Raw genomic sequence first — 19,555 nt, forward strand, 5'->3', positions numbered from 1 at the left:
GTGCCAGGCTCTCTGCCTGTCTCCTGGGAGCCCAGCAGCTCTAGCCCACCTGTCCAAGGCCTCACTTTGGAACCTGGCTCCTGTTCCACCCCCTTCACCAGGACCCTAGACTCCTTGCCTTCAGAGCCTGGCTCCCCCAAGGCCAGGTCTGGAAGGCCCCAGGGTACATCTGGTTCTCTGGGCCTATATCCCATGCAGGCCCACTCTTGGTAGCTTCTAGAGACAGCTGTACCACAGCCTGAGTGGACGAAGGAGTGAAGGAGGAGTGGAAGACCGTGGTGGATGAAGTGGGGTGTGGACGGTGTAGTCTGGTGTGACCTCCCTGCAAGGCCTCAGGGCAAGAGTCAAATAGTGTTTGCTGACCTTTCTAGGCCATAAATGAAATCCCTCTCCAAAAACAAACAAAAAACAAAGCCCCACTCAGTCACACCTTGGCCCAAGTCTTGGTAGTGGCATTTTAATGGCTTTTGTTGGTGGCAGCAGCAGCAGCAGGAGGAGGGGGAGAGTGTGCCTGCCCCCAGCATGTCTAGCCATGCTCTTTCCACTGGACCAAGGCCAGGAAGGTGCGGATTTCCATGGGCTGCAGCGTGATGGCGGCAGGGTCCAGCCGGGAGGGAGAGGGCTGGGCTGTGGGGCCTGGGGAGGTGCAAAGGAGAAGTGAGGGGTGCCAACTTCCTCTGCCTCACCCCCTCCTCCTGCTCCTTCCCCTCGGCCTCCACACAGCCATATACCCTCAAATCTATCCCCAGGGCCTTATTCCCAGACCCGTTTTAAACTGTCTCCCAGGCCCTGAATACTATCCCCAGATCCCCCAATCTGTCCCCAGTGTCGGGCCATCTCCCTCACACCCTCAAGCCCTATCTAAAGACCATCATGCCAATCCCAGGAGTGATGCGCACAGCCCTCTCCCCAGAACTAGATACCCAGGGAATCCCATCTCAAACCCTCAAGACCCACTGCTAGTTTGCTTAGACCCACTTAAGACCCTTAACCCCCTAACCTGGATCTGAACACCGCCCTAGACGCTGGAGCTCTATCCCGGTCCTGGCCAACATTCCCACACCGCCCACACAGCCCCCAGCCCCCAACTCCCCGGGCAGGCCCCCACCCGTGGCTGGCGTCCACTTGAGCCTGGAAGCGCTGGCCCGGAGCTGGTTGGCCGCCAGCATGGTCTCCTGCAGGTAGGTGATGGTGAAGGCGGAGAACAGGTCCTGTAGGCAGTGGATGGGCCGGGCTGAGTGGGGACAAAGCAGGGTTTCCCCTCTCCCTTGTCTCCTTCCCACTTCTGCCCTCCTCACCCTCAAATCCAAGGTCACCGGGGAGCTCAGGTTGCCAGAGCCCTCCCCTACAGCGAACTGGTGCTCCAAGCGCAGGAGAAGCGTTGTCCTGTCCCAGCGGGCCAGTGTGAGCAGATGCACCGAGGGAGGCAGCTCCCGGCGGAGCCCTGAGAACTGCAGGAAGGGGGTGGGGCCGAGGCGCGGTTAGGAGGCGGGGCTCGGACACAAGGGGCGTGGCTTCGTCAGGGAGGGAAGAGGCTCAGCTAGAAAGGGTCGGGCTAAGCCAATGAGAGGATGGGACAGACCCAGGGAAGGGCGGTGCCAGGCTGGGGGCGGGCCCGAGCCCGGAAGGGGCAGACCTGATCTGGCCGGAGACCCACTGATAGGGCGGGGCTGAAGCTCAGGGGGCGTGGCTAGGGGCGGGGCCGAGCGTGGGGAAGTGGAGGCGAGAGGGTGGGGCCCAGTGAGCCGTGAGCCCGCCGGAGGGCAGAGCTCTGAGGCTGCGCTAAGACCCAGTCGTGGCGGGATGGGACTCAGCAAGCGGGGACTGCCGGGCGACGGGGCTGAGCTGAGGGGGTGGGACTAGCTTATGGCCTCCCCAGGACGAGTTAGGGGCGGGCGGAGTGGGTCCCGCCTAAGGCCAGAAAACCCTCCGTGGTTCACTGGGGTCTTCTCCACCTGGGGGCTCCACGCCCCTCACCTGCTTGCGCGGGGCGACTCCCGGGTGGTAGGGGGCGCCGCCACCGGGGGCCAGCACCACCTGCGGGGCCAGCAGCTCTTTCTCTGCCTGCAACCGGTGCCTGGTGGCCGCGGTCGGAGCCTTGTCCAGCAGCACGAGGTGGCGCCCTCGCACCCACAGCCCCAACCCCTCCTCCAGCAGCGGCTCCCCTACTCCACGTCCATCGTCTTTCAGAAGCCTTCGGTGCACCTGTGGGGAGTGGCCAGGAGAGGGTGAGGAGTCCCCCTGGCCGATTTCTGGGCCAGAAATTTGGGTAAGGGCTTGTGGAAATTTCAAGAGAAACTAAAGAGTGAGAAGAATGGATGCGGAGAAAGGTCTAGTAGGGGACCGCCAGCAGAAGTGGGGATCCAACCTAGCAAGGGACTAGGACAGAGGGAGGGAAGGATCTAACGGGATAGGGCAAGTCAGGGCCTGGAGGAGATGGGGAGCTAGGTAGGGACTGAACAAAAGCTTGGAGTAAACTTTCCACATAGGAATGGAGGTCTCAGCTTAGTGGGGACTACAGGCAGTGGGGTGCGCCTAGCAGAGAACGGAGCAGAAACAGGCTTTCAAGGCCCAGTAGGGGGCCAGGGTGGGAACAGGCTGAAACAGGGCTCTGGCCACTCACCATGAGCTCCATGGAGCCATCCTTCAGGCTGCTGCCCCCCTGGGAGCGGTCAGTCAGCACAGTCAGCTGCATCTTGCCATCCTGGGCGTTGGGGGGGTGAGGGGAGAGTGAGGGGTCCCATAGCCAGCCAGCTATGGCCCCCAGACAGGTATCACAGGGGATGGTGGAGACCACCAAGGACAACCAAGAGATGCTAGGAATGATGGCGACCCCCACTCTGTGGAGGGGTGCTAAGAAATGGGGAGCAGGATGGAGTTGTTACCCTGATGTAAATGCGGCTGTTGACTGGATAGTAATTGCCTGCCACTGGCTCAGTCTGGTTCAGCTTCCAGGTGGGTCGATAATCCCGCCTGGGGAGGGGGAGGGTTTGGTCAGGCCTGGGGTCCAGCTCCCCTTTCCCGGTCTATCCATTCCTCACTCCCCCTTCATCCCCTCCCTCCCACACTCAGAGGATCAGCAGATGCCCCCACAAGCCTGGGCCCCACACACCACAGACCACTCTTTACTGCCCCCAGTCACCCCACCTCCTCTCCAGGATCTCCCGGCCATTGCTGTCTGTGTAGAACAGTCCTTTTGTCTCCAGCACTGTGTCAAAGCGACTGATGATCTCCTTCCCCCAGCCGTCACTGGACCCGAGGGGATAGCAAGATTGTGAGCTTCACCTATCCCACCCTGCCCTTGCCCCCACCCCCCAAGTCCCAGTGGGTGCTACTCACCCCACAGGTATTGGTCCCACTGTCCACTCCAGCTCCAGGTGCCGCTGTCCTGGGTACAGACGAATCACCTGAGAACACCAGGCTGAGAAGTTCTGGTGCACCTCCTGCACCAAGGGTGTCTGCGGGCACATGGGGGCGGGGGGGTAAGTCTAAGCCTGCACCTGCACACCGGCAAGCCCTGCGGATACCCACCCCTGCTATTAACCTCACAGAGGCCTACATCCAGGTCAACTCCACTCATAGCATGGGAACCTCCCCCACACTTCCCATGTCAGATGTTAACACATAATTCTTAAGTGTAGCATATATGCTTGCTGTCCGCCGTTACCCCATCTTCCCTCCTTAGAACAGGATTCTAGCTTGGCAAGTGGCTACCTGGAATAAAGACTATATTGTCCAGTCTTCCCTGAGGCTATCAGTAGCTGTGTAACCATGGTTTGCTCAATGGAAAATGATCAAAGAGGCGTACACAATGTTCCTTGCCTCTTTCCCTCTCCCACTGGCTCAAATGCAAATATGACGGCTGGAGCTTAAGCAGCCATATTGGGCCATGAGGTAGAAGCTGAATGTTGAGGAGGGCAGAACAATGAGACAGAAGAGGCCTGGATGACTCTGAAGTCACTCCACCTGCCCTGTATGGCCCAGCCAGACTTTCTGTTAGATGGAAAGAAACGTCTACCATTAATTTTGGCAACTGTTACTGCAGCAAAATTATATCCTAATGCAGTGACCCACATATGCAGAAGTTCACCTCAAGGGGAATTATGTTGAATGTGAATCTTGCCATTACCTGGCCCACTCCTACCCTAAGAGGAAATGTCAATGAGAGGCCCCGAGAAACCCCACAAGGGTGAGCCCCTGTTCCCAGCCAGATGCACCCTCAGATATCCATCCTAAGTGAGAATCACCCAAGCCCTATCCAAGTGTGAACTCTCAAATATCCACCTCAGATAGAATCCCCTCCTACCACAGATCCTTGGTGAACTCTTCAAGCAGCTACACCTGGTTCTCCCCATTCACGGGCCAAGAGGGAACACCCCACCCCCAGTTTCAAAAGCTAAGTATAATCCTGACACCCATAGCAGATGTGAAAGCCTTCGTACTTGCTCCCACGGAATGACTGTTACTCAACCAGCTGTGAATATCAGCCCTGTGGGAAGATTCTCAATATTCCCCTCAGGTCTTAGCCCTCTTATCTGATAGAGATATAAACCCGACCCCCCGCCCCTACCCACATATGGCTCACCACCTCCCAGGCTCCACACCTCCCCCACACCCACTCATCATTCAAGGCCCCAGACCTTCACCACGTGCGTTTGAGCCCAGTGGCTCACGATCAATGGTTCCTGGCGGTTGGGTCTGAAGATGTAGGCACCCGAGACCTGGGTGCTTAGATTGTCGCCTACACTGGCGTTGTACCTGGGGCCGGGGCAGGTGAGAGTCAGGTAAGTGACCCCAGCTCTACTTACACCCCCTCCCTGGCCTGGTGGTCCCCCCCTCACCAGTAGAAGGCTTGGCGAACAGGCAGCAGGAGGTTCTGGTCCAGGTTCTCCAACTCCACTAAGAGTCCCGTGTCAGGGTCAAACCTAGCCTGGAGGTACTGGGTAGAAAAGGGCAGACACAGGTTAATAACCATCATCTCAGCCAAGGGCAGCTTCTTCATCCTTCCTGGGACTCAGGAGAAAGCCCAGGAGCTACCCTCCCCTCCTCCTGCTCCTCTCTCTCTCTCTCTCTCTCTCTCCTCACACCTGACCCTATTAACAAATCCTAACAGCTCTACCTTCCACCTCCTCCTCAATCTGACCACTTCTCACCATTTCCATGGCCTTCTAGGACTAGTGCGGCAGACCCCTTCCAGGCTCGCTTCCCCAGTCAGTTCCCCCCCGCCCGCGGCCACCAGAGGGCGCCAGTGACACCCTAAATACCATCCTAGCCAGTCAGCTTGGGCCCAGGGCTGACTTGCGCATTTGACAAAGGAATCATAGTGCCATGGCCCAGGAGACTTTTAGGGGCCAATGGAAATATGTAAATTTTGATTTCTTCTAGAATCAGAAGAAAACTTAAATGTAATAATAATGAATATATTATACTCGTTTTTTACAGCCACCTGCTCATTAAATACAATTTTTAACTTTTTTTTTTTCTAATGGAAAAAGGGCCCCACAAAGGCAAAAGTGCTAGGGCCCATTACAGTCTTAATGCAACCTTGCTCCTGACGTGGCTCCTTCGAAGTAAAAGGCAAAGTCTTTCCCTTAGGCCCTCAAGTCTTGCAGAGTCTGACCTGTCACCCAATACCCGTCCCTTGAGCCCCAGGGGGTTCCTGGAACACTCAGCACCCTTCTGCCTGAGGGCTCTTGTTTCTGCAGCTCCCTGCCTGCCTGGATCCCTCTTCCCCTACATGGCCACGTGGCTCCCTCCCTCAAATCTCTGCCCTGCCTCATTTAATTTGCAAACCCCTACCACTGTCAGCCCTTACGTATCTGTCCAGTGTCATCCATGATTACACTGGGTCCTCACAGTCCCAGGAATGGATACTGAGGCTCAAAGGGAGGTGGTCACTTACTGGAGGACACATAACGAGGGACTGGTGACTAGACCATGAACCCAAGACCCACTGATCCAGAGTCCATGCAGCTTACCATGACACCTCAAATTTGTCACAGGGGAAGGGAAGGGCATCTGAACGGAGTCTCACCTCATTTTGGATGGCCAAGCCATGGGTCCAGGACTTCTGGGATCTGGGCTGGCGGTTGTGGGCATGGGGGCTCCGGCCGGGCACCTGAGTTACGGAGTAGACGCTGAAGCCCAGGGCAGGCACTGAGGCCGAGAAAAGCAGGTCCGAACTGTCTGAGCTAGGAAGTCTCACCACCTTGGGTAATGGAGGAGGGAAATTGAGTCAAGAGGCTATGAGTATAAATACTGAGCTGTACATAAAGGGATGGGTCAAACTCCAGAAGAATGAGCCCCAGATGGGGAGAAGAAATATAGGTGTTGGCCAGGGAGGATGGAGTGTCAAATTCTGAGTTAAAGATCGCAGAGAAGATTCATAAAGGGGGGGGACATTTAGGGGGTGCAGAGACTGTGGGAGAAGGGGAAGTGAGGGAAGAAATGGGGAAGGAAATCCCTGAAGCAGGGGAATGAGGGAAAGGCAGGTTTGGGGGGAGGAAAAGATTCATAGGTAGAGGCCTTCTAGAACAAGGGAAATAAAGCAAAAAAAAAAAGAAAAAAAGAAAATTCGGGATGCCTGGATGGATCAGTTGGTAGAGCATGCCACTCAATCTCGGTGTTGTAAATTGGAGCCCCACATTGGATGTGGAGATTACTTAAAAAAATAAAATCTTTTAAAAAATATTAATCTTTTAAAAAATAAAATATATTTTTAAAGATTTTATTTATTTATTTGACAGAGAGAGACACAGGGAGACAGGGAACACAAGCAGTGGGAGAGGGAGAAGCAAGCTTCTCGCTGAGCAGGGAGCCCAATGCGGGGCTCCATCCCAGGACCCCAAGATCATGACCTGAGCTGAAAGCAGACGCTTAACGACTGAGCCACCCAGGTGCCCCAAAATAAAATATATTTTTTTATTTTTTATTTTTTTTTAAGATTTTATTTATTTATTTGACAGAGAGAGACACAGCGAGAGTGGGAACACAAGCAGGGGGAGTGGGAGAGGGAGAAGCAGGCCTCCCGCAGAGCAGGGAGCCCGATGCGGGACTCGATCCCAGGACCCTGGGATCATGACCTGAGCTGAAGGCAGTCGCTTAACCAACTGAGCCACCCAGGCGCCCAATAAAATATTTTTTAAAAAATTCATGAGGAGACATTAAAAAGGGAGAGATTGTCCGAGAGGCAAGACAGGGGGGTAAGGGGGAGCGCATGTTTCCAAGGGGGTACGATGTTAAGGGGAAGAAAAAGAAAAAGTACTAGGCCCAAGGTATTGATGGAGGGGGAGATATGCATGAGTTACCCGAGAGAGGGAGGTGCCCATGGGAGGAGTTATCCATGGAGGGAGATGTGTCCGTGGGGTGGGGTGAGGTGGGGGTAGAAATCCCCAGGAGGAGGTGTCCAAGGCAGGAGGTAATCATGGGGGGTGGTACTCATAGGAGAAATATTTGTTGAAAGGGCTTACATCGCTGGGCACAATTGTGCCATTCGGGTCCCTCACGTCGAAAATGTGGTCGCTGACTGGCAGCCGCACCATCCAATCCACTTTCCGCCCCAAGGGGTTATAAATGGTCACTTGGAACTGGTGTGGGAGGGCCAGATCGGTCATGGGTCGCAGCAGGCCTTCTTGAAACCCACCCACCACATGCGGCAACGTCCTTGGGTGATCCAAGCCCCCATGGGGTGCTTTGGTCTCTTCCACCCCAGCTTCACTGCCCCCCAAGTGATCGCTCCGCAGACCGATCCTCCCGACCAATTTCACACCGGCAGGTACCTCAAGAGCCCTTCAGTCCGAGCCCCGCCTCCCCCGGGCCCCGCCCCCGCTGTCCTCAGTTTCCAGTGCTGTCCCACCCACCTGCTTCCCGGCCCCGCCCCTCCAGCCCGAGCCCGGCTCACGCTCTTGGCTGTCTGGCTGAGCGGACAGACACTGATGTTGAGGTTGCGGCAGTACATGAAGTCCTCCTTGGAGCCGCTGAGCCGCGCGAGCGCATTGCTCAGGAGAACCTGTGGGAGGGAGCGTAAAAGTCCATGGGTCAGCTCTGGAGGCCCACCCAGGTCTCCTCCGTGTCTCCTCCCGGACCCCGCCCCTTGCCTGTCCCCGCCCACGAGCGCTCCTAGGCCCCGCCCCATCCTGTCTCCGCCTCTCACCCCAGGCCCCGCCCCATGCAGGCATACCTAGACTCCACCCCACTGTCCTTGGCCACGCCTCTTCCGGTGTCCGCCCTTTCATTCTACACCCGCCTCTTCCCGGCCCCGCCCCCTCCCTGGCTCCACCCCGCGCACCTCGCAGGGCCCCCAGCCTGCCGCTAGCTGGCGCGCGTAGTCATTGGCCACGTGCTGCCGGGACGTGCCGCTGACCGCGTCGTGATGCTGGAGCACCGCCATCGCCTCATCTGCAGGCAGACGGTGAACCGGCTGGGGTCTCTGCAGGACTCTCAGTCCAGACCCCAAGGACACGGGAAAGATCACGTGTGGGAGGGCAGGGTCCCGAGGAGTTTTATGAGGGGACTCGATGGGGTGGCCGAGGGTCGGTGTGGCCAGCTTCAGACACACTCCCGTCCCCTCATCGTCTCAACACCTACTGAGGGGTGCACTGTCTCCTGAGCCATAGGGTCCCACGTTGGCTGCCGGACCCGCCAGTGCCTCCAGCTGGTTGCACACCTGGGGAACAGAGGAGGTGTGTTGGGGCCCCGCACCTTTTGGGACCCCTGGGCGCCCCCTTGAGCCCAGTGCCCACTCACCTGCAGAAAGTTGTAGCTGAGGCGCTCATAGCGTTTGAGGGCCGGCCGGCTGGAAAAGTAGCCGGTCCAGAACTTGTGGGGGCCGTCGGCGTAGGGAAAGAAGTCATCCTGTTTTACGGACCTGCAGCGGCAGAGGCATTGAGGGCCGGGTCATGACCCAAAGGGCAGGCCAACCCCCCCAAGCTCCCATGTCCCCCCAAATACCAGGTGAGGTTGGCCTTGTTCAGCTCCCAGAGGTAACAGGCGGGAGTGGAGTAGAGAACATTGACGCGGCTCCCGTTGGCCTGCTGCTGGGGGGAGGTGTCCATGTGTGAGCCCTCGGGAGCCGGCACCTTCCCAGGGGGTCCCCAGCTGTGCACACACATCCTCACACACATGTGCGCACCTTCATGCATGCGGTGGGTTCGGATTCTTGTAGTACACATTTTGAGTGCAAACCAATGGCCCAGTGTGAGGCTGAATTTTGGCAGCAACTCAACATTACCAGCATGGAAAGAATTTCACGGATGCGAGAATAAACCTGAAATTTTTACTAAACTTTTTTTTTTAATTCCAATTTTATCATTAAAAATTTTTTGTGGGGGCGCCTGGGTGGCTCAGTTGGTTAAGCGTGGGACTCTTGATTTGGGCTCAGGTCATGATCTCAGGGTGGTGAGATAGGCCCTGCCTAAGGCTCTGTGTTCAGGAGGGAGTCTGCTTGAGATTCTCCCTCTCCCTCTGTTCCTCCCCCGCTCGTCTCCCCTCTCTAAATAAAGAAAGAAATAAAATCTTAAAAATTTTTTTGTGTGTGTGGAAAAACTAAGTATGACATTATAGGGCAGGAGTGATCATTTCTCAGGACTGTCAGGTTATTGCTCAATGACACCACTGTTAGAATGAATGGAGGTTCACTTTCAACTGAAGTGGAGGACCAAGAAGGTGACCTCCTCTGTGAAGAAAAAGATGTTTGTTCTGCTTGTGTTGTGAACCCAGTGCCCAGTACACAGTAGGTGCTCACTAAACACTTGAGTGCATGAAGGGAAGTAAATGGGACTACACACCTTTATGTGCATCCACATGTCTACCCCTGCATACACAGTCACATACATAGTTACACACACACACACACACACACAGGATTTGCTCAGTAAACAATCACTTGCTTCTTCAATATGCTCGATTTCAGACACAATCTAGAAGCAGAGGCCAGCCCCACTCTCCTGGAACCCACAGCCAAGTGGAGGAGAGATACTGAACAGATAGTCCGTTATAATCAGCCTGGCTGTGGCCTCACAGGTATTTGTGGGGACTGTGTGTACACAGAGGAAAGGGCAGGAGCTCCACCTGTGTTTGGTGAAGTCTTCCTGGAGGAGGAAACATTGCAGCTTGCGTGTTAAAGGAGAAGCAGGTGTTCAGCCCCAAATAACAGTAATAAGCAACCACCATAATACTGGTTATTTACCTGGCCCTGTTCTACTGATCTGTGTAAACGAACTCATTAAACCCTAACAGCCTTATCAGGTGGGAGCCACCATTATGCCCATTTTCTAGATAAGAAAACTAAGGCAGAGCGCTTAAGATTTCTCAGGGTCACAGAGCCACTAAGTGGCAAGCTAGGGATTTGAAGTAAGAGACTCTATTTCCAATAGAATGCAGTGGGCAGAGGAGCGGTCCGGGGCAGGAGGAAACCTATGGCAGCTCAGGACCATGATATTTACAGAAGAAAGTGATCAAGGTGTCCAGGGCTCCTCGGGGTCATGGGGAGCCCTGGGAAATGTCTTTTGGTGTTTTGGGTGAAACAGTGGTGCTGGGAGCAAGTGGAAGCTGAGGACATGGAGACTGCCAATAGACAGCTCTGAGGATGGAACTGATGGGAAGGACATTTCAGATGTGAGAGGCCCAAGGATGTCTGAGTCCTGATTCCCAGAACCTGTTAGGTTACATGGTAAAGGGAAATTAAGGCTGCAAATGGAGTTCAGGTTGCTGATAAGCTGACCTTAGAATAGATTATCCTAGATGATCTGTAGGGCCCAGTGTCATCACGGGTCTTTAAAAGAGGAAGGTGGGGGCACCTGGGTGGCTCAGTCAGTTAAGAGTCCAACCCTTATTTCGGCTCAGGTCATGATCTCAGCGGTTTGAGATCAAGCCCCGTGTCTGGCTCTACGCTTAGCGTAGAGTCTGCTTGAGATTCTCTCTCTCCCTCTCCCTCTGCCCCTCCCTGCCTTGCACTAGCACACACACTCTCTCTCTCCAAATAAATAATTTTTTTAAAAGATTTTTTTTATTTATTCATTTATTTGAGAGAGAGAGAGCACATGAGGGGGGCGGTCAGAGGGAGAAGCGGACTCCCTGCTAAGCAGGGAGCCCGATGCGGGACTCGATCCCGGGACTCCGGGATCATGACCTGAGCCGAAGGCAGTCGCTTAACCAACTGAGCCACCCAGGCGCCCCAAATAAATAATTTTTTTAAAAAAGTAGAAGAGGAAAGAGCGAGTGAGAGTAAGAAAGAGATGTGATGAGAGACGCAAGGGCAGAGAGCGGCTGCGTGGCTGGCTTGCAAGATGCGGGACCATGAGTCAAGGAACGCAGGAGGCCTCTAGAAGTTGGACACTTTCGCCAAGAGCTTCCAAAAGGAACCCAGCCCTGCTGACATCTTGATTTTTAACCCAAACCCAATTTTTAACCCAACGCAAGTCGGAATTGTGTCCGACTTCTGGCCTACAAAACTGTAAGATAATATATTTCTGTTGTTTTCAGCCGCTATATTTGTTGGTCATTTGTTATAGTAGCAATAAAAAACTAAGAGAGCACCCACTGCGATGCATATGACCCAAGGGCCAGGGATCCAAGCACATTCATGCACACGAGTTGGCACACTTACCTGAGCGTTGACCAGCTCGATGAGCCGGTCAAGGTTCTTGAACCACATGTTGGCATTCTCATACTGGAAGTCTGAGCCCATGGTCATTATGGTGTGGTTGGTGCGGTAGTTCTGGCCCTGCAGGTGGAATGGAGAATTCCTCAGGCCAGGGTGTCCTGGGCCATCCCTGCGTACAGCTGTGTCGTGGTATATATGTGGTCAAGAGTGCAGGTGCTGGAGCGCCTGGGTGGCTCAGTCGTTAAGCGTCTGCCTTCGGCCCAGGTCATGATCTCAGGGTCCTACGGGGAGTCTGCTTCTCCCTCTCCCTCTGCCCCTCCACCCCTGCTTGTGTGCACTCACTCTCTCTCCCTCTCAAATAAATAAATAAAATCTTTAAAAATAATAAATCAATCTTTAAAAAACAAGTGTGGGTGCACGTAGAGGAGTGGAGGGGGCAGTGGAAGTGGGTCCTGTGGGAGCGTAGGGACACATGTAAAAATAGCCTCACACTGTTGAGTACTCGTGGGCCCAGATGAGGGCACTGAGGCACTGCACCATGCTGTCTCATGCCTTTGGTGAGCGTTTGGGGCAGCAAAGGTTGTCTGCAGTCTTCTAATCAGAAATGAACACAAATCTGGGAGGGGAGCCTGGCGATGGTGAATGGAATGCTACCTTCCTCCGAGGGTGATGAGGAGGTGTTAGGGAATGCCTGTGCCATGGAGAGGGCCCAGTGCATTATGAACACGAGTCTCACGGGCTCTGCACAGTAGGGTTACCTGGGCAGTGGCCAACTGCAGGAAGTAATCGACCAACTCCTTGGCATTGTACTCGGGGCTGCGTGGGTCCTCCACAAAGGGCTTGTCAGCACACAGCGTGTCCCAGCACAGTTTCTCCGGTGGGTTGTAAATATTGGGGAGCACACCTGCATGCCACACCAGGCTCAGCGTCCCAGACCTGCCCGGGGGTCAAAGCCTGCCACACCCCACCAGGAGGGACCTCAGAATTTGCAGGGCCCAGTGCAAAGTGCAAGTGCTGGGTCCTTGTTTGTAAATTATTAAGAGTTTCAGGACAACAGAGTATAAAAGCAAACCCAAGGCCCTCTGAGCATGGTCCCAGGTCCCATGCCCCTGGGGCCAGCCCTGACCCCAGCCCACACGCCCTTACTGGTAAAGAGGTCGGCTACTGGGGGCTCCAGGCTGGCGCTAGCCCGCCAAACCTGCTCCATCTCTTGCTTCTTCTTCCGCACCCCCTTATCTTGATAATCCAGACGCCCGAAGAAGAAGCCATCAAAGCCCATCTGGAGGTGGGGAGGGATGAGGACCGGGATCAGAGGGCAGGAGCAGTGGGTGACCAGTCCTCTCCCCACCACCCGCCAGTCCCCTCAGCGTGGGAGGGGCAGTCAGAGCACAGTTAGAAGAAGCAGGTCTGAAACAAGGAAGGGCTCCAGCTCATTTTGAAGCTTGGGGAAGGGTCAGATGACACTGCGGGAGGGCTGGGAGGTGCGGGTGCAATGCTAGATCAGACTTCCACCTTCCCCAGCTTGGAAAGGGGCCTGATTCAAATCCCCCTTAAGCAGCCTGAGAATGGAAGGGATCAGAGAGTGGAAAGGGGACGCCATCATGGCAAAGGTTGTGAAGCCGGTTGAAAAGCTGGGCAGGCCTCCACCTGCCACCTGGCTTTGGAGATGAACCGGGATCATAGCAAATGGGGTGGGGCCAGGGCTACAGTGAGGGGCAGGTGTGGGGCCCGGGAGGAGCCAGCTGGAGTGGGGTCACATCCTGGGCGGAGGCAGAGCAGAAAGGCTGGAGGGTGGCGGCGGGGGGTGGGGGGGGTGGGGGGTGGGCAGGCAGTAATGGGATTCATAGCTCACCCAAGAGGCAGGGCCTCAAGGGACCAGGGGACAGGGCCTGGGCCAGGTGAGCTTGCAGGGAAGGGTGGGGCTTGAGTGGCCAAGGGAGGAGTCAGAGCTAGGAGTGAGGTTGGTAGATCACCTGTGCGAACAGCGAGGCCTGCTCCCGAGAGTGACCAAAGGGGTCAATGTGCCAGGCCACACGGGGGCGCCCATCTTTGCCAAATGTGTTTTCCAGAAAGCGCAATCCAAGCGTCATCTGGTCTATGATGGCTCCGTAGTGGGTGGCTGCCTCATCGTTCATCACCCAGCCACCATTGGCAAACTCCAGGCGTCCTGTGCGGGAAGGGCAGTCTGGGTGGATTGTCAGGGCCAGGACTGGGGCCAGGGGTGGCAATGAAGGGGATAAGAAGGCCTGCCTGCAAACCTAGGCCTGGAGGAAGAAGAGGAGTCACTCCCAAGCCAGTGTAGCCAGACATGGAACAGAGGGCCCCCTGCATGGCAGGCTTCCCTGAGGATCCCCTGGAGGTGGGGCCCTGTAGGATGCATAGGAGTTCTACAAATAAAGGGAAATTCCAGGCAGGCAGAGCCACATGCACATACAGGCTGCACAGGACATGATAAAATCTCAGAAGCTGGAGGAGGGTCAGAAACAGAGCTGAGCTGGGCTTCCTCTTTGCACTTCCTTCGGGCAGGCTCACCCTGGCGCACCAGGTCCCGCACAACTTCCTGTGTTGCATTTGTCTGCTGGTGCCACCAACGGGAGAAGAAGGCAATCTCCACATAGATGAATCGGCGGGTGGGCTCCATCAGCAGGGAAGAGATGACTGAGTCTAGGATGTACTGCACCCCCGCATGCTGGACGTCATTCTGGACTGTGGGCACAGGGGTCAGGCAGTCAGGGACAAATGAGCCAAGGGGGGCATTCTTAGACACAGGAGCTCAAACTGGACAATGTCCTCCCTCCCAATGTCCAGGACCCAGAAAGGATCTGAAGGGCTCAAAGGGGCAAGGGGGCCCCACGGGGAAGTCTCCATGCTCTACTCACTGCCATAAAAGTACTGATCCACAGTCTTGAGCCAGCCCACATCGTCATGCGTGTGGGCCACCAGGTGCACGTTGAGCATGTCCGGATGCACCAATGGGCATGTCTGCACAGGGACCCCAAATACACACATCCTGTCAGTTACACCGAGGTTAAGAAGCAGGCTGGGGTGGGGCTGGGGACACAAGATAAGTTTTGATCTAGAGGTGAGTGACTCAGAGAAATGGGGCCAGGTCCTTCTAGGGAGGACACCCACAGAGCTGGGCATACAAATACAACCCCCACTTGACACAACTCCTCAGGGCAGCTCTCACTCACACCCTGGGTTACCAGTAATAGTAGTAGCAAATGATTATTAGGCGTTTGCAAATAGGAAGCAGCCACCCTGGGGCTTGGGGGGCAGTATCTCATTTTCAGATGAGAGCACTGGGGATCAGAGTGGTTAAGTGACTTGCCCCAAGTCACACAGCCAGAAAGTCAGGGAGCCAGACTGGAACTCCAGGCAGGCTGACTCCAGAGTCCCAGCTCTCAAGCAATCCGCCCCCCCCCCGGCTCCCACATACACACATATGTCCAATCACACAGTTAAGTGCATGCAAAGTCCAGGCAAGCCGACCCACAGAAGGAAGGAGGCAGGTACAGAGAGCCCAATGCTCAGACTCTCACGGCCAGATCTTTCAACGACGCAAAGCATGCCTTCAGGCCACACTGTCATATTAACAACCATTCACTACGCACCCACAGAACAAACCCACCCACACCTCCGGACCCTACTCGGGGCTTCGCTCCAGCTTGTGTACATTTCCGCTCCCGGGCCACGCTCACCTCGTATCCCGCGGCCCGAGCGCCGGGCGCCGCCACCAACAACAAAAAGAGGAAGGAGAGAGGCGGGAGCGGTGGCTGCAGCGCGCGGGAGCTCGTCGTGGGCCCTGACGCGCCCCGGCCGCCACCGCCAGCGCGGACCCCCGAAGGCCGCGCGTCGGCGACCATGGCTCCGCAGCTGCCGCCGCCGCCGCCGCCGCCACAGCCACCGCAGCCGCCACCAGGGACTTCCCGGGCCCGGAGTGGCCGGGCAAACGCCCCGCCCCCAGAACCCGACCTGGCCAATGGTTGCTGGCGGGGGCGGGGCTAGGGTGCTGCCGGGCGTGTCACTGGCCTGAGGCCTCAGCTCTGGCTAGCCCCTGGGGAGTATACGGAGGCGTTGGGCATGTCCCACCCTCGGGTGCTGGTTTAACCAGGGGAGCCGTTAGTGTCTCACCGTCTCCGAGTGTCCTCGGAGTGTCCCTTTGTCCCCGTGGACGCAGAGGCTTCAGACTTTCCTCCGGGTGTAGTTTGCTTAGGAGGTGGGAGTGTGTGCGTGGGATCCTAGGATGTTCCATTGATCTTCAGGGCTAGGGTCTTGGAGGGACCTAGTTTGCTAGGAGCAGGGGTTGATGGTGGTCCTGTTCTGTCCTATGAGGATTAAGCACAGAGGAACTGCCCTTGGGGTACTGAGGATGGGAGGTATCCAGCCTGATTGGAAGAAATACCCATGGGACTCAGGTGAGGAGTGACAGGTGGGGGAGGACTCAGTCTTTCATGCTTTTCCCAATCCCAATTAGTCCATCCAGCTCACTGATACTACCCGATTTGTCTGATAAGAAAATGAAAACCCGGGGCGCCTGGGTGGCTCAGTCGGTTAAGCGGCTGCCTTCGGCTCAGGTCATGATCCCAGCGTCCTGGGATCGAGCCCCGCATCAGGCTCCCTGCTCCTCGGGGAGCCTGCTTCTCCCTCTCCCTCTGCCTGTTGTTCTGCCTACTTGTGTTCTCTCTCTCTGTGTCAAATAAATAAATAAAATCTTCAAAAAAAGAAAAAAAGAAAATGAAAACCCACATTCCTCAGGTCAGCAGAACCCATCTGCTGAGTTGCCAGAAGACAGGGATCACTGTCCTGCCTCTGGCAACTGACTTAAGTCACAAGGCTTGTGAAATAAGCAAGTGAACGACCAGAAGGCTCCAGGCTAAAGCCCCAACAAAGGCCTGAGTGGAGGATCTGGAGCCCTTCCCCCAACAGGAAGAGCACCGGCAATGCCCAGGAGAGAGGTCCCAAAGAACAGCCAGAATGCAAAACTTTATTAATAATTAACTGGTTTCAACAAAAAAACGAGTGGATACACGTAGAAACATGGACAGCATCTCCCCCAGCAGCAGGCAGGGTGGGGAAGGCAGGCAGGAGGGGTAGGCCTAGGGTATTCCCCTCTGCCCAGCAGAAGTGGAATCCCAGGTAATGGGTCAGGTTCCCTCCATCCAGCTTGAGTCCTGAGACTACCTCATTCAGGGAAGCCCAGGACACCAGCTGAGGGCAGAGGCTGAACAGCCAGGGGCCAGGCCTGGGGGAAGGTGTACAGAGTAGTCCTAGGCTGACTTCACCAGGGGGGCGTCATGGGCTGAGGGTTCTGCAGATATGACATCACCACGGCAGAGATGGACAGCCTGAGACAGGAGAGAAGTGTAAGGCCAGGATGGGTAGGCTTGGGTTCCCCTCTCCCACTTAGGAGTCCTCCTTCTCTAGACCTAGACTCACATGAAGCTACTCATCATCTGTTTAGTGTCCTCAGAGCTCCGGGAGTTGGCAAAGCTGATGAAGGAGCAGTAGACAGCCACCCAAGCGCACCACTTCAGCTGGGGAAAGGCAGGTGGATGGGGGTATTCGGTCAGTGACAGGCACACCAATGAACCCCCATAGGGGCATTCCCAGGCACGGGTTCCAACCCACTGATTCCACCCGACGCAGCTTGGGCCTTATCCCCAAGAATCCCTCAGTCCCATTCCCCCTAGCCTATTCCAGGTACCCAGTTTCTCGTCCTACTCTCTTGGCCTGCGTCTCTGTCCGCACCACATACTCTCAGGCCTAAGAAGACTGGCCTTTGACATAGCTCGTGATGCTAAGAACCCCATCCTTTCTCCACGAGTCCCCTCCAAATTACTTTAAAACCTGGCCCCACCTTCAGACCGACCTCCCATGTACTCACCCTGACCCCTGGCCTCCCTCCTGGCTCTGGCTTTCTCCGCCCGGCAACACCGCAGCCCCGCCCCCGGCCAGGCCCACGCCCCGCCCCCTCAGCGTCAGCCCCGCTTCATTCCGAATCGGCTCCCCCCACCGGCTTCGCTATCAGGCGGAGCTACGCCAAAGGAAACTCAGCACCTCCCACCTTGAGCATGAGACCGCACATGCTGAAGATCATGCCGAGGAGGTTCATGTAGTCCGGCGTCGGGTCGTCCAAGGCCGGGTTACACTCGCTCGGCGGGGGCTTGTACCTGCGACAGGCTCAAGGGTCAGAGGCGCTCAAAGTCCCGCCCCCCGAAATGGACAAGCGCTTCCCTGGGCCTCGCCCCACAACCCGAGCCCTGTCCCCGTGACGTTGGGGTCCTCACCTCAGCACTTTGTTCGGCCTTCGTGGGTCCGACATATTGTTAGTGGACATGGCAGGTCGGAGGTCGTGCCTCTTCCGCTACGGGAGTTGCAGCTTCCGGCGCGGAAACGGAGGGTGGCTTTTAGAGTAGCACCCACAGGCTTCGAACTTCCGTTCCCAGCGGCGGGGGCCAGGACTCCTCCCAGCCAAGGGACAGAGAATTAGAAGAGACCAAAAATGTTCCTTGAAAACAAGAAGTGGGGAAAGAAACCTAGAAGCTGGAATCAGGTTTCAATATTCCCCGCACTGTCCCGAAAAAAGCCGAACATTTGAACCGGAAGTGAGTAATAGGAAGTAGACTACGGAAGACAATACGGTTACATCCAAGCGTGGGTTCCGAGGGTTCGGAATCCTCTGTGCAAACCGGTGTCAGGCGGCAAGGAAGGGGTCCCGAAGCAAATGGCTTTCCCTGAGCCGAAACCACGGGGCCCGGAGCTGCCGCAAAAACGGGTGAAGACGCTGGACTGCGGGCAGGGGGCAGTGCGAGCTGTACGATTTAATGGTGAGCTCCCTCTTCATTCCGGGTCCTCCTATCTTCTGAGGTCCGAAGCCCTATAACCCCTTCCTGGTGTTCCCCAGTGGATGGCAATTACTGTTTGACGTGCGGCAGCGACAAGACCCTGAAGCTGTGGAATCCGTTGCGAGGGACGCTACTGCGGACGTACAGTGGCCACGGCTACGAGGTGCTGGACGCGGCCGGGTGAGCCGGGGGCCAGGCCGAGATACAGGTGCAGAGATTGGGATCTGAGGTCAGCACTGATCTTCCCTCCTCTGCCCTCCAGCTCCTTTGACAACAGCAGTCTGTGTTCCGGCGGCGGGGACAAGGCGGTGGTGCTGTGGGATGTGGCATCGGGGCAGGTCGTTCGCAAATTCCGGGGCCACGCGGGGGTGAGTACAAACAAAAAGAGGCCTCATTAGAGCGTGGGTGGAGGAGAGGACCCACATTATCGTGTAGGTGGTGACAGGAAACCCTTCCACCCCTACCCATTACAGAGCAAGGCTCCTTTCCCCATGGCCCAGCATGCAGTTTTCCCAAAACCTTTCACCTCCTCTATCTCTAGCCTTTACTTTTTTTTTTTTAAGGTTTTATTTATTTATTAGAGAGAGAGAGAGAGCAGAAGGGGGGGGCAGAGGGAGAGGGAGAAACAGGCTTCCCGCATAGCAGGGATCCCTGTGTGGGGCCCGATCCCAGAACTCTGGGATCATGACCTGAGCTGAAGGCAGACACTTAACCGAATGAGCCACCCAGGCGCCCCTCCTTTGCCCTTGCTTTAACCTGCATCCGGAACCCTGCCTTTATCCCAGTCCTCCAAAGTCCAGCCTCCTCTGAGTGGCAATCCCTGTTTCTCAGAAAGTGAACACGGTCCAGTTTAATGAAGAGGCCACAGTCATCCTGTCTGGTGAGTCTGGAGCCTAGGCAGGGTACTGCCCCTGTGGCCCAAACCCGACCTCACCTTCATGTTGGCCCTTACAGGCTCTATCGATTCCAGCATACGCTGCTGGGACTGCCGATCGCGGAGGCCTGAGCCAGTGCAGAGGCTGGACGAAGCCAGGGATGGCATATCCAGTGTGAAGGTGTCAGACCATGAGGTCCTGGCAGGGTGAGTGGAGCCAGGACTTCACCC

General features: G+C 56.1%; 3 protein-coding genes across 4 annotated transcripts in view; 1 reads left to right on the plus strand and 2 right to left on the minus strand.

Annotated features, from left to right (window-relative positions):
- Positions 1-436: 436 nt before the first annotated feature.
- On the minus strand, positions 437-15,545 carry MAN2B1 (mannosidase alpha class 2B member 1). Of its 2 annotated transcripts, none has more exons than XM_081813193.1 (24): positions 15,304-15,545; positions 14,482-14,584; positions 14,135-14,308; positions 13,576-13,769; positions 12,749-12,881; positions 12,361-12,506; positions 11,606-11,722; positions 8,950-9,032; positions 8,746-8,866; positions 8,587-8,665; positions 8,288-8,397; positions 7,901-8,008; positions 7,470-7,586; positions 6,035-6,208; positions 4,842-4,939; positions 4,641-4,758; positions 3,340-3,458; positions 3,148-3,249; positions 2,886-2,973; positions 2,624-2,704; positions 1,978-2,205; positions 1,299-1,451; positions 1,109-1,211; positions 437-636 (listed from the first exon to the last, which is right to left on the minus strand). In XM_081813193.1, the coding sequence occupies exons 1-24, from the start codon at positions 15,466-15,468 to the stop codon at positions 527-529; spliced, it is 3,024 nt and encodes a 1,007-aa protein (XP_081669319.1). In that variant the 5' UTR covers positions 15,469-15,545; the 3' UTR covers positions 437-526. The 2 variants fall into 2 exon arrangements, with proteins under 2 accessions (XP_081669319.1, XP_081669318.1); XM_081813192.1 differs by having other exon boundaries at positions 8,950-9,035.
- Positions 15,546-16,569: 1,024 nt separating this feature from the next.
- On the minus strand, positions 16,570-18,032 carry WDR83OS (WD repeat domain 83 opposite strand). Its single transcript, XM_006730537.3, has 4 exons — positions 17,893-18,032; positions 17,670-17,775; positions 17,042-17,139; positions 16,570-16,950 (listed from the first exon to the last, which is right to left on the minus strand). The coding sequence occupies exons 1-4, from the start codon at positions 17,940-17,942 to the stop codon at positions 16,884-16,886; spliced, it is 321 nt and encodes a 106-aa protein (XP_006730600.1). The 5' UTR covers positions 17,943-18,032; the 3' UTR covers positions 16,570-16,883.
- Positions 18,033-18,113: 81 nt separating this feature from the next.
- WDR83 (WD repeat domain 83) overlaps positions 18,114-19,555 on the plus strand; it is a 4,076-nt gene continuing 2,634 nt past the window's right edge. Inside the window, exons 1-5 of the mRNA XM_006730540.3 lie at positions 18,114-18,432; positions 18,510-18,630; positions 18,713-18,818; positions 19,282-19,330; positions 19,405-19,531. Of these exons, the coding sequence (XP_006730603.1) occupies positions 18,330-18,432; positions 18,510-18,630; positions 18,713-18,818; positions 19,282-19,330; positions 19,405-19,531 (506 nt within the window). The 5' untranslated portion in view covers positions 18,114-18,329. The remainder of the gene's footprint in view (positions 18,433-18,509; positions 18,631-18,712; positions 18,819-19,281; positions 19,331-19,404; positions 19,532-19,555) is intronic.

Source organism: Leptonychotes weddellii, chromosome 1 (assembly GCF_054177405.1).
Source record: "Leptonychotes weddellii isolate Sample4059 chromosome 1, ASM5417740v2, whole genome shotgun sequence".
Taxonomy (NCBI): Eukaryota; Metazoa; Chordata; class Mammalia; order Carnivora; family Phocidae; genus Leptonychotes; species Leptonychotes weddellii.

Excerpts from the sequence above, each read along its gene's own strand:
- MAN2B1 (XM_081813192.1), bottom strand. The coding sequence starts at position 15,468 with ATGGTCGCCGACGCGCGGCCTTCGGGGGTCCGCGCTGGCGGTGGCGGC. Across the intron at positions 12,882-13,575 it reads AGGCCTCGCTGTTCGCACAG|ATGGGCTTTGATGGCTTCTT; the intron begins GTGATCTACCAA and ends CCCCACCTCCAG. Across the intron at positions 3,250-3,339 it reads GTGGGACCAATACCTGTGGG|TGACGGCTGGGGGAAGGAGA; the intron begins GTGAGTAGCACC and ends CCTCGGGTCCAG.
- WDR83OS (XM_006730537.3), bottom strand. The coding sequence starts at position 17,942 with ATGTCCACTAACAATATGTCGGACCCACGAAGGCCGAACAAAGTGCTG. Across the intron at positions 17,140-17,669 it reads TGTGCGGTCTCATGCTCAAG|CTGAAGTGGTGCGCTTGGGT; the intron begins GTGGGAGGTGCT and ends GCCTTTCCCCAG. Across the intron at positions 16,951-17,041 it reads CAGATGATGAGTAGCTTCAT|GCTGTCCATCTCTGCCGTGG; the intron begins GTGAGTCTAGGT and ends CTCCTGTCTCAG.